At 44.0% G+C, this 26,464-nt stretch overlaps 2 protein-coding genes across 6 annotated transcripts; one reads left to right on the plus strand and one right to left on the minus strand.

The window, feature by feature from the left end:
- Nucleotides 1–969: 969 nt before the first annotated feature.
- Nucleotides 970–6,963, minus strand: DBI (diazepam binding inhibitor, acyl-CoA binding protein). Of its 2 annotated transcripts, XM_065413128.1 has the most exons (5): nucleotides 6,804–6,963; nucleotides 5,386–5,457; nucleotides 4,987–5,104; nucleotides 4,276–4,338; nucleotides 970–1,245 (listed from the first exon to the last, which is right to left on the minus strand). In XM_065413128.1, exons 3-5 carry the CDS (start codon nucleotides 5,039–5,041, stop codon nucleotides 1,172–1,174), a joined length of 192 nt encoding a protein of 63 aa, XP_065269200.1. In that variant the 5' UTR covers nucleotides 5,042–5,104; nucleotides 5,386–5,457; nucleotides 6,804–6,963; the 3' UTR covers nucleotides 970–1,171. The 2 variants fall into 2 exon arrangements, with proteins under 2 accessions (XP_065269200.1, XP_065269199.1); XM_065413127.1 differs by lacking the exon at nucleotides 5,386–5,457.
- Nucleotides 6,964–7,279: 316 nt separating this feature from the next.
- C11H2orf76 (chromosome 11 C2orf76 homolog) lies at nucleotides 7,280–24,101 on the plus strand. 4 transcript variants are annotated; one of them, XM_065413482.1, is made up of 7 exons: nucleotides 7,280–7,366; nucleotides 13,455–13,660; nucleotides 13,802–13,954; nucleotides 15,053–15,103; nucleotides 19,347–19,384; nucleotides 19,518–19,599; nucleotides 23,788–24,096. In XM_065413482.1, the coding sequence occupies exons 3-7, from the start codon at nucleotides 13,822–13,824 to the stop codon at nucleotides 23,862–23,864; spliced, it is 381 nt and encodes a 126-aa protein (XP_065269554.1). In that variant the 5' UTR covers nucleotides 7,280–7,366; nucleotides 13,455–13,660; nucleotides 13,802–13,821; the 3' UTR covers nucleotides 23,865–24,096. The 4 variants fall into 4 exon arrangements, with proteins under 4 accessions (XP_065269554.1, XP_065269553.1, XP_065269556.1 ...); XM_065413481.1 differs by lacking the exon at nucleotides 13,455–13,660 and having other exon boundaries at nucleotides 23,788–24,095; XM_065413485.1 differs by lacking the exons at nucleotides 7,280–7,366; nucleotides 13,455–13,660 and adding an exon at nucleotides 7,821–8,530 and having other exon boundaries at nucleotides 23,788–24,099.
- Nucleotides 24,102–26,464: the final 2,363 nt, after the last annotated feature.

Consider the following 26,464-nt stretch of genomic DNA (forward strand, 5'->3'; position numbering starts at 1 on the left):
CTGTGGCTTCATCTTTTGAAACAAAAGTAGCTACAAAACAACCACTGAAACAAGATACTGAAATGCTCCTGAAAGTGTTCCTTTGAAAGCTAGGCCTAGGATTTTCCCAGGTAAGATTTTTATTGCTGGGGAGGTGTTTGAGATGCTGTCGACTGGTACTACAATGCTGGTAATGACAGCAACAAACTAAAGTATCCAGACAGAGGGAAAGGCTGTTAGCCTATATTTAACATTAAAAGAAAGGGAGATGGTAGGGAATAGCATAGAACCAACAATATGATTTAGTGATTGGCACTGGATACAGAGATCAGTTATTGACTGCAGAATGGTAGGCAAATTACCAGAAATCTCCCCTGCTCCCCCTCTTCCAACACATGAGAATTTCCCCACTTGGGGAAGTTCTTTGAGATCCTCACAAAGCATGCTATGTAGATGATTATACTGAGGGATGGAAGGCTTTCTAATGGCTTAAATCAAGCACGCTTGGGTAAAGGGCACTAGCTGTAGCAGAGTCAGTATAGAAATCCATATTAGTAAGAATATGGAGAATGTTTTTTTAACATTAGCTTTAATAAATTTTTTAAATCTATAGTCTTAAGGTTAGCCAGTTTATCATGAACTATTGTAGCACACTTTCAAGTATCCTAGCCTATAGTAATTGCAAATTACCCATCAAGTGTCTCCTCTACCCTAGAGATAGTCATTGTGGCCACAATGACTGTTTAATTTTGATGAAGCCAGTGTTACTATTGCATTATGAAAGGTTATTAGAGCCCTCTAGTGGGCAGGACAGCTCTGGAAACAGACAGCTAGCAGCTTCAGTTTTGTAATGATAAACAAGAAGTGCAAGAAACTTTTAAAGTGTTGCATCATAGCTATTCTTTGGGCAAAGCTTTATCACGGTCAGTTGTCAGGTGGAGATGAGCAAATGGTAGCCAAATCCCTGTATTAAAGTGGCCACCACAAATAAGTAACAAATGTACTTTAATGATTCAGAGTAAAGCTACCCAATTCATTAGGTGTAATTTACAATTAGACAGAAGTTTAATCTGAATTGCAGAACTCAAACTGCAGTACACTACACATTCCAGTCACCCCCAGTAATCAGTTATCCCGCCTATTAAGAAATAAGGCACATTTCAGCTCCACAAGTGGGGAGTGGATGCAATTCTTAGATGCCATATTTGCCCTTTAATTCTTCCACTTTTGCTATGTAAGCTTTCATTGCCTCTTCTTTGGCCATTCCTGAAATCAGAAGACATGCATCAGATGAAGACTAAAATGTTCTAGTCATATTCCCCATAGAGTACTTGTAATAGCCACTTGTTACACTTAAACCACCAAGTTCTCCCCACTTCAGTTGTCTAGTAAGATCTATGTTGCACTAGAAACCACGGGCAAACCAGTTTAAAGCAGCTAGAGGATACACGGCTGCTTCCTGGAAGTTCCTTCATGCCAATTACTTTGTATTAACTGAAGTGAATTGTGAAGTTACAGGGCTGGTGAGTAAGCCAGCCCTGTAAGCCTCGTACTGCAGTAGAGTAGTAAGAACTCAACTGGAACAGTAAAATATTACCAAGTAGCCAGAATACTTTGAGTATGCCACAGAATCATGAGATTAGTGGAGGCCGTAACCTATTCATAGCAAGCAATTCAGGGGAGACATTCTAATTTGCATGCTATAGCACCTTCAGTGAATGAAAGTGGGCCACTCACCTTAGAGGTGTAGCTGCAATTCCTCCTAGGGATTCATTTGTTTGCCCAGCCTTTGTGCTGTAATCTTTAAACCTATGCTCAACTACTTGGCTATTTAGTAGCAGCAACCTAAATGGTCACAAAATTAAAATATCACACTCCTGCTTGATCTAGTGCAGTGGTTTTTAAACCTGTGGTCTGCAGACCTGTGTGGGACCACATACTAGGTTTAAGATTTCCAAAGGGGTCCACACCTCAATTTGAAATTTAAGGGTCTGCAAATGAAAAAAAAAAAAAAAAAAAAAAAAAGGTTGAAAACCACTGATCTGGTGAGACCATCTTATTCATAAGGTTAGCGCTATAGGCACAACCATGATGGGGGTTACCCCTGCAGAACACAAGTTGCTCCCTGAGTGTCACCCATCCTGTACCCTGCCCTTTTCCCAGCAGCAGTCATTACCTGCCTCTCTCACCTCCCCCTACAAAAGGGCCCTGGAGTTAGAAATGGAGTTGTTACTCTTTCCCACCAAGTTGGCCCCAAGCAACATCAGCTGTAATTCCTTGCATCACAGGAAGTGTAGGTTGGCCTCATTCCTGACAGGGCCCCTGGACTACTTCCAGGTGACAGGGCTTTCCCCAGCAGGGGTGGGGTTAAATTGTAACCGGAGAACAAAGCAGCTGCAGGACAGGAAATATTAAAAAAAACAAACCCTAAATTTCAGTACATGTAGAAGTGGGATTTATATCCTTGGTTGGACAGTTTACAACACTTTTGTAGGTTATCATTTGGTATCACATGTGATCTGGTGTTGCCTTCTAGAGAAGGAGCCTACATTCCTTTCAGGGTTTCCCCTGGAAGGTACTTTGATAAAGCATGCAGCTTTGTTCAGTTACAAGCCAGTTTACTGTGTCTAAAAGACATCTTAACGCCAAGTTACAATTCCTTGTTGTGTGACTAGGTGGCATGCAGTCTTGTAAGGAAGTTATGAGGGACACTCCAGGCTGTTGGATCTAATATTAGACCTGCTCTGATTTGTTTGCAGGGGCATCGGTCATTCTTTCTGCAATGACTGTTGAGCAATGACTTGAGACACAAGCTTACTCTCCAAAGCAACATTTGGATATAGTGCAAATAGCAGCAATACATGTACCCCTTGCTGTGTTAGGAGAGGGTGGCTCAGCAGAGCAGTTTGCATTTTAGGTACACTGCAACCTTAGTCTGGGGGACTTCACATCTGTGAAGTGATGAGGTGAGCTGAGGGCTCAAGGATAATCCCTCTTGATTGGAAGGCCAATTTAGTTAATGCAGTGGAACATAGTAACTGCATCAACAGTATATATGAGGGAAAGAATGATCCACTCGTTTGTGTGCTATTCTGGCACTTGGTAGACCAAGATCAATTTCTTGCCCAAGCTTACACAAGAAGTCTGTTGCAGAGCAAGTCAGTCTGTGCCTCAGTTCTCCATATGCAGAGAGGGCTAATAGTACTTCCCCACCTCAGAAGGATGGGTGAGGAAAGGTTAAAGACTGAAGTGATCAGATACTATGGTGATGGCTATATAAAGATCTAAAATAGATATGTATAAATAACCTGGGGCACTTTTGTAGTTAGGTATTGATTTGAACAGTTCAATGCCAACACAGAAGTACCACATTAGAAGTGTTAAGTCTGTTATCCTACAGTGTTAGCTATCCATTAATTACATCAGAGTATTTAAGTGAGCCTGAACCTGCCAGCAGCAACTCCTAATTGTCTTGGACATGTAGTCATAGGGCTTGGCTACACTTGCGAGTTACAGTGCAATAAAGGAGCTCCAGGCACACTAGCTCACTACCCGTCCACATTGGCAAGGCATGTAGAGCGCTCTGACTCCACAGCTACAGCACTGCTGGTACGCCACCTCAGCAAGTGGAATAATGTTTGCTGCGTCCCTGCTGGAGTGCCGCGGCGCCAGTGTGAACAAGGTACATTACTACGCTCTGATTGACCTCCGGAAACGTTCCATAATCTCCTTAAGTCAAGTGGCCACTCTTGTCATTGTTTTGAACTCACTGTAGGAATGCGGGTATGCCCTTTCAAAGCTCTGTTTCTGACAGCTGACTGCTTATCTGCTCTGGGACAAAGCAATGCTGCTTGCTTTGAGTGAGAGAGAGGTGGGGGGGAGGAAGGTCTGCTGCTGTCTGAACTTACAAGACAGCATGCTGACATGCTCTCAGCCCCCCAAAAACCCACTCTCTCTCCCTCCACATACACACACACTCCACACCACCCCCGGCATTTGAAAAGCACATTGCAGCCACTTGCATGCCAGGATAGCTATCACAATGCATGGCTCTTTGTGGCATTGCAAGAGCTGCTAATGTGGCCACGCCAGTGCGCTTCCAGCTAAGTGTAAACACTCGGCAGCATTTTCCCTGCTGCCGTCTCCGAAGGCTGGTTTAACTCCCAGCACTCTACAACTACAAGTATAGCCATGCCCATAGAAGACTTCTACTCATTCTACTCATTCATTAAGTAGCAAGTATTAGGATTTGTGACCAACCCTGCTGTTTTCATGTCATCTTTATTAAAAACTTACCTTTTAATGTATTCCAGGCATCCCACTTCGCTTTGCCTTTGAAGTCAAGAAAACCAGGGCGCTCTAGGACAGACAATATTATTAGCCACAGAAGAGACAGTCAGTGGATACAAACCACACTGTTGGGAATCTCTCATGTCCTTTCAGGAGACTGCACTTGATGTGATGGTTCTGTGTCAACATGGTCTCTCATTTCAGACATCATACTTCCTGAATTAGAGTGTACTCTAGAAAGCTATTTTGTTCAGATGCTGGAGAAAGCATGTTATAACTTTCTATTGTTAACAGCACTCCACATGGTCATCTCTGCTAGGTTTATTATCTATTGTTGGTGAGAACTCGTTTACTATAACTCAATTTACAGCCTTCAGTTTACTTTGTGAACTTGACAGCACTGTCAGTTTCATCATCTTGTGATGTCAGTTTCCCTATTCCTTAGAGTTTTCTGCTACATCAGCAGAGGTGCTGAACTGTAACTCTTTCTTAAGAGATGTGAAAGATATTGTAGCAAAGAGATGGCATAATAGACAAGAGAAAGGTGATATGAACCTCTTCCCAGTCTCAAGGATACTTAAGAGTAATTTACAGAAAGACTGATGTACATCTAAAGCCATTAGCAGCTAGTGTTAAGTGAGCACCTCTCTTTATTGAGAAAAAAAGTGTTTGAGCATTTTTTATTCCTCAAGCCTAGAACTCCTTTCCAATACATACCTGTGTTTATATCTCCAACTGTAGCTTGTTTGAAGTGACTGTAGATGTACAGCATTTCTTCATCTGTCGGTTGAGATTTCAGTTGCTTAACTTCTTCAGCAGCTTTATCAAACTCAGCCTAAATGAAAAGGAAAGTGCATGAAAAGATGAAAAGTTTTCTATGTTGGTTTTCACTCTTGCCAGTAGATATTAGTTTAAATTTTGAACTGACAAATCTAAGGTCTGCTTGAAGATGACAAAATAGCAGGAAGAACACAAAAATTAAAGTTGAAACCAAGTCTCATGACTGGAGTTTACATGAAGGTGAGACAAGAGATTATAAACATTGCGTTCTGTGTAGATAGAAATGCGAATAATTGTAACACTTACAATAAAAGTCAATTGAACTATGTTACTAACCAGTTTGTGCCCTGTAGGATTAGGAGTGAAAGTCTGCTATTGTGAAAGCAGCAGCAGGATCAGAGATGTTTGCTACAAATATTGCATGGGAAAAGAAGTTGAGAAATCTGCCGTGAGGATTTGGCAGAAAGGAGGCCTCGAACACAGCCTTAAAATGTTAAGCGTCCCTACCCCTTAACTCCTCCAATTAAGAAAGTTCACTTGGTGATTCTAAGATTACATAGTCAGACAGCTGGCACCTACCATTTTTGCTGGTAATTACTGGCCATTTCCCACCCTATCCATCAAGTGAATGGCCTCTTCCCTGCATAGTCTCTCCACCCCCATCAGTTTATTGTCTCAACATGTTACACAGCAGATGTTTATACAAGTGTTTTATGGGCCACTTTTGTGTAAGGGAAGTGCTATCCCTTATTTTATAAAGCTGCACCTGCACACAAACTTAAAGTAGTTAGCATGTCCTCATACTCTTTAGCAAGCTACTAACTCCACAACTTGTGTCCTAGTTGTTACCAAGCCATCAGAGCTCTTGGATGTGTTAAGAGAAAGACTGCAGCCTCTGGAACAGAGTCTTCTTTCCCTTGACACTAGCATAACTCCACTGGCTTCAGCAGTGCTTCTTCCAGTTATACTGGTGTGAATCTTGATAATCAGGCCACTTGTTCTTCACCATGGCATCTTCACACCATGCCCTTACTAGCCCTATGGACATTGGACTCTCTCAGTCTCCGCTACCACCCAGGACGCCCTTATGCGACCCTCTGCACCAATACCACCCCCCCCCCCCATAGCTACTTGCAATAGCAGCACTACACAGGCCTCGGGTTAGTGGGAGGTGGAGAACAAGAAGGCTGCAGTAGACGTGCCCTACACCGTCTATAACCTCCGTGCTGGGCATGCGTCCCTCCCCACGAGCCCCCCAAGGTAGCGCTCAACCCAGTTTCAGAGTGGACGCTCGTCGGAGTAGGGTCCTGCCCAACCCCACGGCCGCCTGCAGACCCAGGGCTTAGCGCCGCAGCGGCTGGGGGGAAGCGGCAGCTCCCACTTGGCCCGCTCCAGCCCCAGCAGGGCCTCCGAGGAGCAGGTGGCGGCGGGAGCCCTGGGCGAAAGGAGAAGCCGCCTGGGTTCGGGCTCGCCTCGCTATCGCGCCCCAGGCCTCTCGCACTGGGAACGGGGAGGCGGGCTGGGAGCAGGAGCAAGGAGCCCCGGGAGAAGGGCGGAAAGGGGAGGGGGCGTCGCTAGCGCCGAGCCAGAGCCGCCCCCTGAGCCGGGGGGAGGGGAAGGAAAATGGAGGAGCTCCCAGGGGCGAGACCACGCGAGTGAAGCGACCCCCCCCCCCTTGCTAAGGGGAAGGGAACGGGGGGGGGGGCGCGGACAGCTCCCCACCCCTTAGCCCCCCCAGCGCGGGCTCCCCCTACCTGAGACATAGCAGCGGCCGGCAACAGCGAGTCGGTGTGTAGCTGATTGACTGGCTCGGACCCTCCTGCCAACGTGCAGCAGCGTTTCCGCCTTCACCCACAGAACCCCTACTTCAGCCATCACCAGAGCGCCCGCCGCCCAATCACAGAGCCCGGCGGGATAGGGGCGGGGACGCGGCGTCCAGCGACCAATCACGGTTCCATCGGGGCGGGAACGCAGGAAGAAACCGAGCTCGGCCCACACCAATCCCCCCGCGCGGGAGGCGGGCTCAGGGGCGCCTCGCCGCCAATCACCAAAGGAGGGTCGTGGTCAGAACGCCTGACGCCAATCCAGGACCAACTAGGGGCGAGGCAGAGCGAGACCTGCGCCCAATCACACGGAGCAGTGAAGGCAGGAGCGAGGAGGGGGTGGGATAGAGTCTCGTGCGGCCAATCGCGGAGCCTTGCGCGTTGAGAGAGGCCCCGCCCTTACGTCGGAAAGCGAGGAGGCAAGGGAGGGTCACGTGACACTGTCGGATGGCGTGAGGGCGGTGAAGCCGGAAGTGCCCGGGCAGAGCGTAGCAGTAAGAGTTGAGGGGGGTAGCGTCTGCTTGATGGGCGGGGCCGGGCCGGGCCAGGGGGTGAGAGAGCGCGAGCTCAGGGGAGTGTGGCGGTTGGCGGGCCTGTGGGGGGGGTGGGGAAGAGGGGCAGTGGTGGTGGCTGTAGTATAACCTCCAGCCCCTAGGTGGTGCTGTGTGTCACGTGGCCAGCCGTGGGGGCGGGGCAAACACGTCTCTCCAGGGAAGCGCGGTGGCCAGGCTGGGTCTGGAGTAGACGCCTGAGGTGCTTGCAGCGTCGCCGCAGCCTGCCGGTGGGAGGAGTACAGGCCATGGGGCCAGGCGTGAGGGCAGCCCCGCTGGTGCCCCAGGTGGGCAGAAAAGGTTGCAGGCTCGGTGGCATGAGGCTTTTCAGTGCCCCCGGAAGCTCAGCTGTGCCAGGGCCGGCAGACGGCAAGACATGGCTGTGAACACCACCCGGAACCTGGAGACGTCCCGATGTCGTCTTTCATTTCTGCTCCGGGCAAGGCCGGCAGAGCATAACTTTAAATCCATTGCCTTTAATGACCACAGTCACAAAGATAATGATGAAAGAGTTCTGGCAGTGCTTGATGCCTACTTTATACCTCAGAGAATTGCGGGGTATGAAAGGGTGTGTTTTTGCCAAAGAAGTCAAGAACGAGGGAAATCTGTTGAATCTTTTATAGCAGCTTTGCATGCCTTGGCAGAAAGCTCTGTTATGAAGGCTATAAAACATGAAAATATCAGCGGTAGACTGGTTATTGGTCTTATAGATAAAAGCATCTCACAGCCGCTATAATTAAAGACCAATTTGACCTTATACACAGGCTAACTACAAAACCTTTCAGAGTAAATGCACAACATATGGAAAAAGTCATAGCCCATGAGATGTGTGTTCAGCCAAAGGTGCAAGGTATAACAAATACACAAAATATGGACATTTTGCCGGCGTTTGCTGCACTGGGGCAGTCAAGAGGCATTGTTTCTGGGATCTGTCAAGTGTGATGACAGAGCCTGCCTAGAGAGTGAAACTGAATATTCATGGAAATACCATTGAGTTTAAAATTGACTTAGGAGCAGATGTGAAAGTCATACCAGAAGGGATGTATAATCACCTTGAAGTCCTCCCAGAGCTGAAATCGCTTGACACAATCCTGACTAGCCCTGGAGGTATTGTGAAGTGCATGGGCCAGTTCACCATAGAAACAACTTACAAAGACAAAAGCTTTGCATTCAGAATGTATATGAGCAAAGGACCAAACACCAACAACCTTCTCAGCTGCAGCATGGAAGCCATGATGGGCCTAATTAGAAAAGTGGCAGAACTTCTTGGAGTATTTGGTATTGGAGTTTTGGAAGGAGTCTGAGTATAAATAACCTTAAGAGGCAGTGTTGAAACATATATTGTACGTACACCTCTGAGGATTCCTATCGTGTTGTTTAATAAAGGGGAAACTGAGTTAAAGAGAATAGAATAGATTGGCTTAATCGAGAAAATCTTTGAGTCAACATCATGATGTGCCCAGTGGTACCAATTATAAAGAAAAATGGAAAAATACAAAACTTTGTGTATGGCCTTATGAAATCTGCATTAATGAGAACACGGATGGAATCATGAAATTAAAACATAACATGAAATCTGGGCTCTTACTGGTATTAGGACCACAGTGGCAGGCAGGCAGGGCGGGCTGCATGGCTGAGCTACGTGTAGCCACTGGAGGTAAGAGACCAGTGGTGTGGGGAGGAGGTGCAGGTGGCTAGGGCCACAAGGGATTGCAGGGGTTAGGGGAGAAGGGTCAGCATCTGGGATTTAAGGGCAGCTTCTGAGAACTCAGTTCCTTGCTGTGTCAGTTCCTCTGGGACATTGGCATCACATTAGGGAGAAGCCGAAATTCCCTCAAGACGCTGTGTCAATAAAAGTATCCATTGCGCAAGTGAACATAGATTCATTTGAAAGAACCTCTTCATGCTCCTATACAGAGGCAGCATGTAGCTGTGGCTAGTGAGGGGACACAAATGAAAGGTTCTCAGGAAGCCCAGCAGTGAGGAGGCAGTAGAACTCTCCCTATGTCCCTGCATTGTGGGGAGGAAGGAAACAGCAGGGTGGCTGGCTGCTGGCTGAGCAGCAAGGACATAAAGAATAAGTATCTCCATGTGAATGTTGCAGAATTAACAACACAAAGGATCTTTAATAACAACACCTCTACCAGGCAGATGTTGGAAGAGACTAGTTGCAGATTTATGCAAATTCAGAAGACATAAATTACCTGGTCATAGTGGACTATTTTCTTAGCTACATAGAAATAAGGTACTTGAAAAACCTAACATCTTGCAGTGTTATCAAGAAACTGAAGTGCGCTTTTGCTCATTTCAGTTTTCCAGAACAACTAGTGATGGACAATGGACCACAGTTCACCGCAGCGGAATTCAAGTAATTCCAAATGAAATATGATTTTGACCATATTATTAGCAGTCCACATTACCCACAAGTGAATGGAGAGGCTGAGAGGGCTAACAGACATCCAAGAAAATCCTACAACAGGAAGGTTCATTTGTTGATCTTCTGAGCTACAGATCAATATTGATAGCAGCCACTGGTACAGCACAACTCCTGATGGAAAGACAACCCAGAACTACTGTTCCAACTTTGGAAAAGAATCTACAGTAGAACCTCAGAGTTATGAACACCAGAGTTACGTACTGACAAGTCAACCACACACCTCATTTGGAACCGAAAGTACACAATCAGGCAGTAGCAGAGACAAACAAACAAAAAAGCAAATACAGTACAGTATTAAACGTAAACTACTAAAAAATTAAAGGGAAAGCAGCATTTTTCTTCTGCATAGTAAAGTTTCAAAGCTTTATTGAGTCAATGCTCAGTTGTAAACTTTTGAAAGAACAACCATAATGTTTTGTTCAGAGTTATGAATGTTTCAGAGTTACAAACAACCTCCATTCCCGAGGTGTTCGTAAGTCTGAGGTTCTACTGTATCTCCAAAGTGACCAGATGTGAAGATAGTAGCCAAACTGGATAAAAAGACAAAAGGACTTTATGAACACTTTTATAGCAGACGTCATTCAGAGAACTGCCAGATCTGGAACCTGGTGACTGTGTTTGTGTCAAACTGGATGGAGAAAAAGGATTGGCAACTCCAGCTGTTGTAAAGAAAAAGAATTTGTTGTCCAGACCATATGTGATTGAGACGGACAATGGAGAGTTCAACAGAAACTGTTGACATTTCAGTTTGTTCCTCAGAAGGAACAATCAACAGAGCAAACTCTACAGGTGGTTCATGCAGAACAAGAAGATGACCACTCAAAAATTCTAAACTGATCAGATACAATCACTGCAACTAATAGACAACCAGATGACCAAGTTGTTACTTGTTAGTGTTGTGTAATTAGAAAACCAGTATGACTCGGAGAGACTGGACTTTAGAGATAGTATGACAGTGTAACTTTTATAAATGGTAGGAATGTAAAACTTAAAATGGGAGATGTTAATGGAATGTTAAACAGTATTATACTATTCAGCCACTACGTGGCACCGTGTGTAAAATGCCTTTCCTGAGATGCTAACAGTAATACTCAGAAGTGCTTTAAAGCAGTGTTTCTCAAGGACTGGTCTGTGAACTGGTGCCGGTCCTTGAGATCTCCCTGACACAGTTTAGGAAGGCAGCAAGCCAGTCCCTGATATCAAAGAGTTTGAGAAACACTGCATTAAAATATCTTTAAGAGAACGTATTACTTGCTTGTATCTCCATGATGGAAGTTCTGTAGCCAGGGGGAGAGCTTTCCCGGCGATAAAAAAAATCCCACCCGAACGAGTGGTGGTAGCTTTGCTCCCGGCGATAAAGCGCTGTCTATACTGGCTCTTTTCAGCACTCAAACTTTTGTTGCTTAGGGGGGTGTTTTTTCACGCCTCTGAATGACTAAATTTTTAGCGCTGAAAGTGGCAGTGTAGACGTAGCCTTAATCTGGTATAGAAGCCTGACCTACTAGTAGCAGCCCTACAACCTACTGTGTACAAGGAGTACATGACAGTGACAAAGCAGGTCAGGGGGTGAGGGATGGGAGCCTGCCTGTAGCAAATTGGAGGCTGCCTGTAGTGGGCGTGCGGGAGGGATGAACGGCAGTTGGGGTGTGTGTGAGGGGTAGGGGGCTGCCTGTGGCAGGTATGGGGGGGTGAGGGGCAGGGGACTGTCCGTAGTGGGGAGGATGAAGGACAGGGGGCTATCTGTAGCGGACACCTGGGTGTGAGGCAGGGGGATGCAGTATGAGGGAGTTTTCGGTGAACTGTCACTTGGAGTCCTCATCCATTCTTGGGCTCTTTGATGAGAAACAGAAAAGGGATTCCCTGACCTTTGGTTTCCTTTACACTGTGGGGCAGGGCTTTAGTGCAAAGCTCTTTAGTTAGCCTTGGTGATCTTATGTCTGTCTTGGATATGGAAGAAATATCTAAGCACAAGTCCAGGAATGGTTTGGTTCTTACAGAGTACAATTGACCATCAGTATGTCTGCATTGGACAGTTCGCTGGTTTTCTGGGCTGCACTTTCTGTGTCATGCCTCCTGAGAAGTGCAGCACAGAATCTGGCCCATCTCACTATTAGATCAGTCTAAGATATCAGCATTTCCTCATCTAGGTGCTGAATGCTAAACTCTGTGGCTTCTCTTCCTCTCCACCTTAGAATCTGCTTCCCCCAAGATGATCTTACGTAGTTCTGGGGGTAGAGTGCGTTCAGAACCCAGCAGCGTCCTTCTCTGTGCTAAGGGTCTTTCAACTTTCGGTCCTGTGTGGAGAAGGACCAGGATAATGTTCACCTCTTTTTAGCATAATTAAAAAAAACCTCTTTTCAGATACAAAAGAATGTGTTTTTGTATGTACATGTTATATAAATGAGATGCTGATGTACTGTGTTTTAACTTGATTATTGTGCTTCAGGCATAGAACTTGGTTCCAAAACTTTAAATGTGACCCCTCCCCCCACCTGCAAAAGTTAGGTAAAGTCAGGGGACAGAAGGATCCCCCTCCAAACAAAAATGGAAGTGAAGCCCTGTGAATTACTTAAAAGAAGGATAGCTCAGGAGTTTAGTACACTAGCTTGGGACTTGGGAGATTTGTGCCTCAGTTCCCCATTGGATAAATAGCACTTTCCTACCTCATAGGAGTGTTGTGAGCATAAATGCATTAAAGATTGTGAGGTGCTCAGATACTACGGTAATCGGGATCATATAAGTACGATTGATTGATAAAGACTAAATAAACAATTTAAAACCTTTCAGATACACAAGTCTCTTAGTTATTGCAGAGCAACAAATACATAAGGAATCAGTACGTAAGAGACAAATAGAATGAGCAAGAGAGAGCGAAAATATTGTGCAGATAGTTGGAGATAACTGCAAAGGCAGCTGAAATGTAGCTCTGTGCTAAAGACAAACTTCCTGGCACTGAAGCTGTGGCCCAGTGTCATTGTTGCAGAAAGCTAATGAACTAGCGGAAATGGAGGAAGTGGAAGAGCATCTACCACTGAAAACTGGGGATATCATCAGTGGTAGGAAACAGCTCTGCTGGCTAGCGAGACAGGAAATTGACTATGAAGGTGCTGAACTAAAATCTCTGTCTGACTTTGCTTAAAGGGGAAGAGGGGGAGAAAAGCAGACTTAAGCCAAAAAAAAAAACAACCCCACCTACCAGTCCATATTCTGCTTTCAGTTACAGAGGTGTAAACCCAGTGGGGTTACTTTGGATTTATACTTGTGGAAATGAGAGGAGAATTTTGCCCCCTAATTCCTACAAAAAAGACGTTATCTCCATCACCATTATTTTGTTGGATTTAATTTTAATTTGTTATACAATGTAAAGATGAGCCTTAGGTGGTAGCACAGGCATTTTTCTATATGGTGTGTCTGTGCGATACTGATGTATTATAAATAAGCTTTTATTTTTGTTTATGGTGTCAAATTCTATCCTTTGGATCATAGAGGACGGGCAGACTTTTCAGTGATTTGGACTTACAAATAAATTAAAAGCAAAACATGTATCACACAGCTTTAAACCATTTTTCTGCAATCTTTTTTTTCTTAATATAGGGCCTGACCCTGTGGCTCGTTCATGGAGCTGCTGCTGTTCTCAGTGGGAGTTCTGTACATGGAACAACTGCAGAACTGGGCCATCTGACATATAGAGTCAAATTCTACCCTTAAATTCTGGACAATACTGTGTCAGTGAGGAGGCTATGGCTCTGCTCTTGCTCCCATCGTAGTCGTGGCGAAAGTGGTACAGAATTGGGCCTAAAGTGAGGGCACAGCATGTTTAAAATTTTGTAAATTTTTAACTCTTTGGGAATGTCAGACTAATGCACCTGCACCGAGTTCTTTTAGCTGTTATATTTGTACAAAGAGATAACTCAGTAATTACTCTCTTTAATATCTTCTAGGGTGCTTGCAGTTAATTCACATGTCATCAGAAAACTCAACCATTACTGTTCGCCTGGTTCGCTCCTTTGAGCACCGTAATTTCAGACCTGTGGTGTATCATGGAGTTAATTTGGACCAGACTGTAAAGCAATTCATTACATTTGTAAAGAATGGTAAGGCACTGTTATTCTTACACACTTATTTGGTCCCTGTACTTTGCTGTCTGTGCGTAAGCAGGTGTAGAGGAGCAAATTAATGGGAAAACTCCTGTGGCTCCATTAAAGCTGCCAGCTCCACATGTTCCCCTTTGGGCTGCTGGGGATGGAGGGGGCTGGGGAGCCAAGGATTCATGGGGGATTTGGCCCTTGATCCCACAGAGGATGTCCAACTACATGTAGGCATTACCTCCCTCTGCACTGCACTGGAAATCCCCGTGATCAGTCATGGCAAGACTGTGCTGTGCTGTGCATGGCTGTGCTGCAGTTGGCTCACTGCCCCAAGCTGCATGGGCTGCATTGTTGGGCAGCTACTCAAAAAGCATTAGGGACGTATGCCATCTAGCGAATCTTTGGTCACTGTTTCTACATGACTAGGGGCTACACCAATATTTGGCAGAGAGGGAAAGCAAAGCGGGTCTCAATTGAATGGGGAGGAAGTGTTCTGCATAGTTATTTTCAATGATGGAAGGTACCACTATATGAGTGTGTTCTCTGGGATTTGTTTTCTTCCAGGCTGAGTATTGTCAGCCAGGAATGCACACAGGCACTCAGCATCTCCTGGAGTTGCTCAACACCAAGCCCATAAAGGGGCTAATTTTCAGCAGTGTGATTTTCTTTTGGGAGCTGGTTAGCAGACTAGTCTTCCACATCCAATTCATTTGTGTGTCAATTGTTTGGGTGCAATTTGCAAATGGGGATGCATGACTTCTGCCCCTATGAAAATGTTAATAGGATACACATGACAGTAGAGCTTTGGAGGATCAGACTCCAAGGGTCTGATCCTGCACACCTTTCCTGAACATTATACATGTGGGTAGTCCCACTGAAGTCAATGGGGCTACTTACACAAGTAAAGTGTACCAGAGAATTTGTAGGACCTGGGCTCAGATTTGTACCGGTTGCTCTTCAACTTTTGATGTTAAGACAAGTTTCCTGATTTGAGATTTATTTTAAACTTCAAATTCAGAGTGCAAGCTTCATGAGGTAATCATTTAAAAATATAAAAAGAAAATTGTTACAATCTTTTTCATATAGTCTCTTTATTTTTAATAGATGTGTCTTTAAGAACAGGACTTCCACCTCCCTTTAAAAAATACAAATATGGTATGTGATTTTACTTATCTTTAAGAAATGTGTGTACAGTATGTTATACCAATTCTCATGTGATTTAACTGCATTACAGTTATTTCCATCTAAATATAGTAAGTCAGGACTAGTCTCCTGAAAGGAGCTGTGACACACACACTCATACTTTGGCAGCTGCTTTCAGGAAACAACTAGTCAAGCTAATGGTTAATTTGGCACAGCCCTACTGCGAATGTCGTACACACACCATTAGCTTTACATCATGTGTCTACAAAACCCAACGATTATTATGAACTTCTGTATTCACTTCAGAATTAGGCAGCACATTACACATTCTGCTGCTAATTGGCAAAGGCATTTTGGGATATTAATTTTTTATCATTTTTGTAAGTGCCTTTTAAACTCTGTTCCCATTCTGCAGAGCAGCTTGTGACCCACAGTACTTTGAAATCACAGTCCTCTTCGTGGTTATGAATTTCAATCCCCGGCTATTAATTGTGAGGTCACAAGGGATGGCCAAGAAGGAGCTAAAGGCACCGAGTGGAAAATATTTAGATTTATGTACTTAAAGAATTTACATAATATTAAACAAGACGAGGAGGAGGAAAACACGTCTAAAGTAAATAGGAAACCTCCTAAATGTAAGCTTGGGATGAAATGAAATGGAATGAAATAGCCTGGGGTAAAATTTAAATCTGATTCTGTGCTCTAATAATTGTTGCAAGTAATGCTGCTCACATGCAAGTTTCCTTGGTGTAAGCAGGTGGAGAGTATCATACTTTGAATAGAACATGCTCTATATAGTCCAGATTTATCCCTTTTCTGGGATTTGGCTTTAATTATGCTGTTTGGTGACTAGAGCAAAAGTGGTGCAATGGATGACAGCAGGGTCATGCAGTTATACAGCATAAAGAATAACTCAAATGACAATAGAACACTTTCCCTGAGACATAAACCTCTCCCAAGATGAACTGTTCCAGGGGTTTCCTTACAGATGCCTCTCTGCCATCAATGCCATTCCCACCTCCCTCTGTCCAAGGTGGAGTTAGCAAACCACATCTACCACACTGATGAAGCATCTCCCTGAGTGGGGCGCACGTATAATTCCTGTGAATGGTGCTGGGAATTACACGCCTATATCAAGAGACTAAACTGGCATAGGGCCTGATTCTTTATTCACACTGATGGGGAATCAGGAGGTGCAAAATGGGAGCAAGTGGGAAATGTATCGGGGATTAGAGTTTAATTTGTTAATGTCTCTATCTTCAACTTGTTTCTCTGAATTTAGAGGACAGATGTGAATATTGTATTGTTTAAGGACTTACAATTCCAGAGATTTGAAACATCTGTCTCTGGAGTGCCATTCTTCCCTTTTGTGGCAAATGAAGGAGACCTGTGCTATCATTTTATTCTTTATGCTGTGGTATACCTGCAGGTCCATGCACAATTTTTGGTCTAGTCACAACACATGGCATCAGGGGAGATTTGCTGTGCGCATGTGCTTGTGGACATATGGCTAATTGCTATTCAGAGGACTGAACAAAATACTGTACAATCAAGGGAACAGAACTACGCCAGGGCAGCAGTTTGATTCCTGTTACACTAGTTCAGCCTTAGCCTCTCAGCCGTAGGTGCCAGTTATGCTGAGTTTGCATGTAAGGAATCAAAACCAAGCTCCTGATCTTTCCTCTGAGCCCTACCCTCTCTCTTTCATTTCTCTACCATGGTGGTGGGTAGCACCACCATCCTCCTCATCACACAGGCCTTTAATCTGGGCTTCTCCTGTAACTCTGCCTTCTTTTGGTTCTCTCAGCCCATCACTGTACAAATCTTGCTGCTGCTTCTTGGCCAGCATCATAAAGGGCCAACCTTATCCCCGCTCTCACTCATCCCATCTAGACCCTGATTGCCCCTCACCTTGACTTACACGTTTCTTTGTATTACTGTAGCACCTAGGAGCCCCAGTCATGGACCCTGACCACATTTTGCTAAGCGCTGTACAAACAGAATGAAAGGCGATGCCTGCCCCAAAGAGCTTCCAGTCTAAGTTGTGCAACTTCCACCAGTCTGGCTCGACTGTTGCTGCCTCATTTCCTCAGATTCATTAAAAATGCTGCCGTCAAACTCATCTTCTTGGTGCTTCACTTGGACTAAGGCCCCCTCCTCTTTGTCTCTCCATTGGCTCAACCTTCTCCATTGCATCATACCTAAAATTCTTGTTCTCACTGTCAGAACCCTTCACAGTTTAGTTTCTTCCTGTCTGCCCATCCTGTCATCTTACTGTTAAATTGACTCTGCCTGCATGGCACCTACAATGTCAGCCTTGGTCGCCCACTTGTCTGCTTCTTTCCCTTTTGCACCTTTTCCTGTGCATATGAGGCAATATGAGGAAAGTTCCACAAAACCACCTTATTATCCTCCTTCGAATCCCTCCTTAAAACGCACCTCTACCATGTTTCCCACAGAGAACTGTCATCTGATAATGGCTGGGCAGATAGCAAGCTGTGATTTCTGCTTCTGATTGGCTTACTACATCTACAAATTGTGCAGACAGCTAGTCTGTACTAAAGCATCCCAGTATTTTTACTTCATTCCCTCCATCCTTTTCTTTGTCTGACACGTGTCACATTTTGTCTTTTAGATTGTAAACCCTTTGGGGCAGGGACTATCATTTACACATGTTGGTACAGTTCCTAGCACAATGGAGACCCAATCTGGTGGAGTCCTCTAGGCCCTACACCCAATACAAATAATACAAAGACTTGTCATCGGAGTTCAGTACAGTTTAGTATCTCATGACAGTATTTTATATCAACTGTCACAAAAGGCCTGTTACGAGGAACACCAGGTAACATTTATTTATGTGCTCAAGTGAGATTAGTTTGGGGTTAGCAAAAGCAAATGGGAGGAGGTGAGGCTATAGCCCGGATTTGAAGAGGCTGATATTTTATCTACATGGTGGTGTTGGAACAGACTCTCCTTCATAGGGCAAATGGTTAAATGCAAAAGTTTCCATGGTCAGTGGTGGAGCTGTGAACAGATAAAATCAAAAGTGACTCAGAGACTGAATGGGTAAGTAAGAAGTCAGCTCAGAGAATGGGGATGTGAAGTTGTACTAGGATTTGAAAACCAGTAGGCTGCTCTTGGACTCCATTCATTGGGGGTATAGAGCTGGCTGAGGTTAGTAAAGGTCATTGATAGTTCGCATGTTCACTTCCTAGAGATGAAAGCGTAGTATGTTTTCAGTGTGATTATGTGGTCTTCTTGCAGTAATTCTATGTAATGGTAAGATTCCAGTAAATGTTGTTTAATGCATGTCTTGCTTCTAAGATATATGGATAGTACTGCAGCTGGCACTGTATGCTAAATCTTTAGTGACCTTTGCACTGGGAGAGCAAGGCAATCCAACGCTCCTTAAATGCTATGAATAAAATGTACAAAATGGGCCGAAGTTGTGTGTATGTTCATGGATTAAAGCCTTGGATTAAACCTCTAATTGAGAATGTGATCTTTATTGTACCAGAGCTCTGAATACTCAGTCACACCAATTTGAAAGTTACTCTAGTCCACATTTCCCCCCCCCCCCCCCCCAGACTTACAAGTGGGTAAATAGCATCAAGTTTCTAGCTCCTTTGCTGAAAAAGCACTCGTGTCCTATTTTGAGTTTGTTCAAACATAGATGTGTTGGAATTCTGTTTTAATATTAAAGTGCCTATGTATGTACCAGTGGCATCCTTTTACTGACTCTGCTCCCTGTGTGTGCGTTCTGCCATCTCGGCTTATTTTAGTGACAAAATTAAGTTGTTACTACTTTTTTCTCCTGCTAGCAGAGCAGAGCCAACACCGCCGTGGGAGAGCAGGTTGGGTTCTCTTTCTTCTTGTGCAGCATCAACAGATTTGTTTATTAAATTCCAGTCACCTTCCGTGCACCTGTGCAATCTCATTGAAGACAGATTGCAAGGGTATCACAGAGGGCATAGGATGAAGACAATGGGATGGAGTAAATGTCCTTGAGACCCTAATTTGCCTGACAGAACTTGTAACACAGGTGGTAATACCCACGAAGAAAAGAACCTAGCTTGATTCTCAGATTTCAGGTTTGGATTGCAGGGCTAGCTGCTCGTGGAGAGAGTTTTGTTTTTCCCTTTTTGAACAGAGAACACTTGAAAATCCTCAAGAGATGACAAACATGGAACCCTCACAGTGCCCTTGTCCAGTGTAATGAACCACATCTTAAGGGAAGTTTTGTATTTTCTTCCAGATACGATGAAGATTATTCACCAAGCACATGGATCTAAGGTACATTTGCTATCTGTTCCTTTCCCCCCCTTTTATGTGTGGATACAGCAAGATCTATGTACTTTTAGAGAACATAATGGCAGAGCTAATAAAACCTGCATTTATCTTTATATTCCTGTTTACTTATTTCTAGACCAATGAACTTGTAGTGAGTTTGGAGGATGATGACAAACTCATTTTAAAAGAAGACAGCACTTTGAAAGCAGCTGGAGTAGGTAGGAGTACCTTTATATTGACTGACAGTACTGATCATCGTGCTTGTCATTATACTGATAACTGGCTGATTATGTTTGGATAGTCTGCTGAAAAGTAAATGCTATTCCTGATGCTCTTTACACTACCTGATAATTATCCAGGGAAGAAGGGGGGATAATGTACATTCACATCATTGGGCTGAGGGCAGCAGGTATGTGCACTCCAAATGCTCAGAATGCAAATTGTGATTTTTAGAAGGTATGCTTAGAATTCTGCTGAGGGTAATTTTAAATGATTGACAGATAAGATTAAGCAGACATAGTACTAAATAACCTATCAGTAACATTTAAACTGATGTTTTGGTTAGAAGTTTAAGTAGTGGAACTAGTGTGGAATAATGAAATGAGATTAGGTTTGTTTAATGGGCAACACAATATTCAAATTGCTCAGGGCAGCACAAATAATATTGTTTAGAAAGTGAGCTGAACATGATGCGTGGTTAAAATCAACCTGAGTCCTTGCTTTCTGACAGAAGAATGCATATGGCCAGGGCCGGTGCAAGGAAGTTTCGCGCCCTAGGCGAAACTTCCACCTTGCGTCCCCCACCCAGCCCTGCGGCAGCTCCCTGCCCCCCCCCGCCCTGAGGCGCCCCCCCACGGCAGCTCCCCCCCGCCCTGAGGTGCCCCCCCCTCCCGTGGCAGCTTCCCCCCCCCGGGGAGCCGTGCAGCAGCTCCCCACCCCAGCTCACCTCTGCTCCGCCTCCTCCCTGAGCACACCGCCCCTGCTCTAATTCTCCTCCCCTCCCAGGCTTGCGGCTCCAAACAGCTGATTGGCGCTGCAAGCCTGGGAGGCAGGAGAAGTGGAGCGGCGACCGCGCGCTTGGGGAGGGGGCGTAGGAATGCTGTAAAAAAAAATTGGGGGCACCGCTTTTTGGCACCCTCAAATCTTGGCGCCCTAGGCAATCGCCTAGTTTGCCTAAATGGTAGCACCGGCCCTGCATATGGCGCATGTCCTGTGCTAATAGTGTAAAGAAATGCCTATGTATGACAAATCTGATAGTCACTGGATGTCAATTTTGGCTCCATGCAAAAATGATTATGTGGCAGCAGAGCAGCTGAGACTTTGAGGCCCAATTCGCAGGCTTTGAGACACCACTGATTAGTTTAGAATGTCGCTTATTTAAATCTGGTGCACAACAATCTTACGCTCTGGGTGAAACATCACAGAGGAAGTTAGAAATAGAAGAACCCATTCAGCATTAGGCCACCTAGCCTCTCCCCAGCCAATGCAGGATTTCCCCCTACACAGTACTATTTAGAACTTTGTCTGATCTAGTTTAAAATCCTTCAATCAGTGGTGCTTCCTCCACTCCCCTTAGGAGACTATTATAAATCTTACCATTGGAAAAGATAAATGGAACATCAGAAAATACTCTTTTGATTTCATTCCTTTACTCCTGGTTAATCTCATTGGGCCACACTGATCAATTCCCCTGTCTCCTTGGTATTTACACCTGATACTTCTAGTTTCTCCCCCTTTCCTCTTTGCACACCACCCCTTATTCTATACTGTAATCTCTCTGAGGAGAGGACAGTCTCGTACTATATGTATCTATTGTGCCTAGCTCAATGGGCCTCTGATATAAGGCCTTATAGAGGACTGGGCATTACTGTACTATTAATAATAAAAGTCATTCTTTAGCCTTCCCTGCTACCCAAATCCTTTTAATCCAGATGAAAAGCAGCTCTTTGGGAAGGAGGGTTATTGGCAGTCTGAAGACGTCAAAGTCTTGTAATTTAGTTATATGTCTCGTCAGCATGAGTCTTACCTACCTAAGACTTGAGGTAGCATGGCCTAGAGCAGTGGTTCCCAAACTTGTTCCGCCGCTTGTGCAGGGAAAGCCCCTGGCGGGCCGGGCCGGTTTGTTTACCTGCCGCGTCCGCAGGTTCGGCCGATCGCGGCTCCCACAGGCCGCGGTTCGCTGCTGCAGGCCAATGGGAGCTGCTGGAAGCGGCGGCCAGTACGTCCCTCGGCCCGCGCTGCTTCCAGCAGCTCTCATTGGCCTGGAGCGGCGAACCGCGGCCTGTGGGAGCCGCGATCGGCCGAACCTGCGGACGCGGCAGGTAAACAAACCGGCCCGGCCCGCCAGGGGCTTTCCCTACACAAGCGACGGAACAAGTTTGGGAACCACTGGCCTAGAGGTCTAGGCAAGGGGCTGGGAAACAGTGGCAGATATTTGTTTAGAGCTGCCCTCCTCCAGTGATGTCCTTCTTCAAGACAGTATTGATGAATGATTGTACATTCCTACCTTTGAAACAGGTACCATAGTCCTAGTGGTGGTATAACTTGATGCAATCTCAGTAAACTATCAGCACACCAGAGTAATCTTGTTCTGAAAACAAACTGCGATAAACTAGACTTTTTATTTCTCCGTATGTAGGGGAGGAGGGAATGGTTTAAGGATGGAAGAAAAGTAATTAAAACACTACCTCCATAATTATTCAGGTTAACTATATACTTACAACAAATGCTAACTGCGTCAATGCCTAACTGCTGTATGAGGTAGAATGAAGTTCTTGCTGTGTAATGAGGAATATCCTCTTACACTTGCCAAGTTTTGAGGTTTTAAAAGAGACGTTTTTGTGTTCTCATATACTAAAGCTTACCTCAGTGTGAAAAACTCTCTTCCACTGACTTACAGAAGCAGAATAGTGTAGTAAGACCTTTGGCGACTCCTGATTTTTATCCATTCAGAGTAGATTGGCATTTCTGGTAAGTAATAAAAATGTAGCGAAAGCTCTTCGGGATAGGGACTGTTTCTGTTCTGTGTTTGTACAGTGTTTAGCACGATGGGGTCCAGGACTAGAGCTCCTAGGCGCTATGGTAATATAAAGAATAAACAAAATAAGTGATGCACAGTATCATGTGATATTAGTTCTGCCTTCATTGAAATCAATTGCAAATCTCCCATTAATAGATTTAGATTTTAAATATGTAGGCTGCACAACATTTGCTAGAAGCAAACACGAGAATTTCCCTTTTAAAAAAGCCAGGAGCCCAATCCGGCAAGGTACTGAGCACCCTCCTCAACTCCAGAGGATTGATTTTAGCATTGGGCAGATTGGGCTGGAAAGATGTAAATTATGAGGGTATTAGATAAGCATCTTTAGGAAATCCTCTGTGGTGGTGATTATTATTACAGCTATTATCTAGTCAGCAAAGTTAATGTGTGCCTATTTCTAGAGCAAGGATGTATGTTAATAAAGTGTTCAGCATTCATTGCAAACAATCTTGTCAGTTTCCTAGTCAAGATTCTAAAACCTCTCCTGCTCCTTTTGTATAAGACAGGCAGACTTCATTAAATTCAGGTTTAATTTAAAAAGCAAATGCAGAACTTATTGGCTCAGGACCTTAAAGAATTCCATGTTTAATAATTGTGAAGGTTTTCCATCAGATTTGTCTCCACTCTGAATTAGTAATGTTGCTGACTTATTGTTTTAGAAGAGGAAGTCCTTGACCTGCTGGGTTGAAAGAATTGTGACTGCTCTGAACCTTTGTGGGTCCTTTAGCTGTGCCATATCCCCTGTGAATAATTAGAGGTATTTGAAAGTATTGCTGGAGAAGCCAATTTGTGTCGTTCACTTTGCATATTGTTGAAGCCTTATGAATTAATCATTAGCAGGGCAAAAAATTAACTTCTTCAGACACATATTTTGATGGGCCATGAGGGAGAATGTAAAGTGATCTGTAAAATATTCTACTAATCCTCTAAGTATTAAATTATTATACCTGCAGGCTAATTTCAGAAAAAAAGGTTTTTTCTCCCTCCTTAGCTGAATAATGGACTGAGGAAAAAACAAGCGTCGTTGTTTTCTAGGATTCTTAGAAAGAATAAATGTCCAATTTGGTTGCTGAATGCCGTCCAAATTGTTTTGTAGCCTTTGGTGAAATTAGTCTTGAAGGTTTTTGCAGATGTTTGTTTACATTTACATGCCAATGTTCTAGTTCTTTTTAACCAGACTAAAACACATGGTATTTGGGTCTAACGTAAAAACAAACAAGGTGGTGACTAGTGATTGCCTTTAACCAAAAAGGCACTGAATGCATTCTGAGGTTCTAATTAATGTTAATGGGCTGCTATGTGGTTAATACAATAAGCATATGCTTTTATTGGGTATGCTGAATATTTATTTTTTTATCCCTTTCAGCAGATGAAACTGAATTAGCGTTCTTCTGTGAAGAAGATTACAGAAACTACAAAGCTAATCCTGTTTCGGCCTGGTGACGATCCAAAGAGACCAGGATTTTTTTGTTTTCCCATACCCGTTTAAAACTCTCTTTTTCTGTTTAATGAGATTTTTTTTTTAATCAATAAATCCTAGAGGATTGCCTCACAAATGCTGAAATTTCTTTATTATAGAAACTCATTTCTCTCAGGATGCTGACATTCAGGGGGAAAAAAATCAATGACACAAATTTGCTTTCCTTTCATACATTCCCCCCGCTCCCCTTTACATCTTACAATGTAAGCAGTATAAATGAACTCGGACCTGTAACATTCTGGTGGTGTGATTCTACAGTGGTGGATTAAGTATAAGAGATTAAGTATAAAAGATATTAGCTATGTATGGAAATTGTACAAGGCAGATGTAAAATCCCATCATAATGGTATCTTTTTTTTATGGAAAAAGGAAACTTTTTATGACCAACTGACTGGATATTTTAAAGAGTTTAGTGATGGAATCCCTAGCTTACAAATAATAGATTTATTTCACTCATCTTATGTTCAGTCTGTCTTGTTTGAATGGTGCAGGCTGATTCAGGTTTCATATTCTTCACTTGTGAATGCTTTCCTTTGTACTCTATATTCCAGCCTCGTTTAGTGTGATGAAACAGACAAATGACTGTTTGGAAGCTTTTGTGTTCAAGGACCAGCCTGCCTGTTTTTAGCATCATTTCACGGAGATGCCTTGGTGTAAGGTGTAGCAACTTGACTTCTTGTGTGACATCAATATGCATAAGCAGACATCAGGCATTTCTCCAAATGGTGTGAAAGCCAGTGAATGCTCCTGGGTTCAGTTCAGTATTAAAATAAAACCAGAATGATTGCATTTCTTGTGACGGGAGGCACAGTCTGTGGGCAGCTGTTTCCAGGACAGGGAATGATTCTTTCCCACTTTCTTGGAGATGAATACTCCCATAGTGTCACTATCTATTAGTTCCTGGAACTTCCATACTCTTCTGCTACATTCACCAAATTAAGAACAAGTAGAATAGTCATCCTAGAATGATTAGATACACTTGCTCTCCAGGAAGAGTTAATACTGCTGTTCCATGAAATTGCGGTGCTAAGCCAGTGGCCCTTCATGGGTTGTGTTGTACAATAGCATGACAGGGCCTTTTGTTATGCTCTCGAACACTGCTTGTATACTGTGACTCTTTCTGAAATACTGTTCGACTTGTGTTACTTTCACCAGCTCTTTAGAGAACTTCGGTCTTCAAAAAAAGGCATAGAAAATCACCAAGACTTATTATTCAAACAGAGAATGTTGGAACAGAATACCAGGAGGATTGGTAATGGAATATGGGGCCTTTTGTCACTGGAAGCTGGTTTGATTCTGGAGCAGTTGAGTGGTGAACAAAAGTTGTTAGCATCCATTACTTCCAGTAGCCACTGTGAAATGGGTTAGAGGTCTCTGTTCAATTCCTTATGGAATGGTCAGCCCATCACAAGAAAAGGCCACCACAGTTGGTACCCTGGTTTGTGGTCTTAGCAGAGGCCCTGACTAAATGGGTACGGAGATTGAACTAACATCTGATCAAAGGTGATTTCCCTATGGCAGTGTGGGCTAGTTTGTACTGATTTTGCTTGTGCTCTTAGCCATTGTGGGGATAATGAGGACTTTACTTTCCAGGGCTATCAACCTGTCATCTCTCACCAGCTCTAATTTAAACTATAAAACAAATAGAACTGTAGTCTTTATCTTGAGTTGCTTTGATTTTTAAATCAGCCTGAGGTTTACTGTCTGATGGATGGTGGAATGAACTGACCCTCCTGCAGAAGAAACAGATCCAGGACTTTGTATGGATCACAATAGTTGGGAAGGGATAGCTGCAATGGGAGAGGGCAGAGCTGGGGAATTTCTCATGGAGGGAAAAATGGCATCAGGGAGTGGAGGCTTAGTTAGATGTTGACATGGGAAGATGGCTGCAGTGGGAGCAAAGAGGAAGTTTGAATGAGAAGGAATCGCCAGCATGAGCAATGGTGCCTGGCTGAATAAATTCTCGGTTATAGCTAGTCAGCTGGATACAAAAACAGTCTTCAACTGTCCTAATTTTTACAATTAAAACTGTCACTTTGTTCACTTAAAATACCTTTTGCAAATCTTGCTTGTGCAGGCATCTGAATTTTCCAGAGACAATTCTGTTACCTCCTGACATCGATGCTGCTTTTCTATTTGTTAAGAAAAAATTGCTGGCATGGATATTTATAATGGGTATGTTAAATGCTCCCAATTGTTATTGGCTTAGACCCCTTCCTAGATCTTCAAGGAGGAGTCTAAGTCTATGTTGTGCAGTGTCCGTGTTAATTAGGGGAACTCTTTACCCTCTGAAAGTTATTTTGTTCTAGAAGAGATTTGCAAGTATTGAACGTAGGACGACGAATGTTCCTCATTTGGTTTTGTGGGCATTCAGCACACTACCTTACAATTAGTTCATTTGAAAAAATATTTGCAGGTAACCTTTAGCATGTAGCACTTGTCACTGGTCTAGAACAGCTGTGGATTCCTGTCCTACTGGGCAAGGAGTAGGGAAACTGACTTCAGGCCTTGAGGAAGAGGGATCCTTAAAGGGTGGGAATGTGATTATAGGACATGCTTGGTC

This window comes from Emys orbicularis, chromosome 11 (assembly GCF_028017835.1).
Source record: "Emys orbicularis isolate rEmyOrb1 chromosome 11, rEmyOrb1.hap1, whole genome shotgun sequence".
In the NCBI taxonomy this organism is placed as follows: Eukaryota; Metazoa; Chordata; order Testudines; family Emydidae; genus Emys; species Emys orbicularis.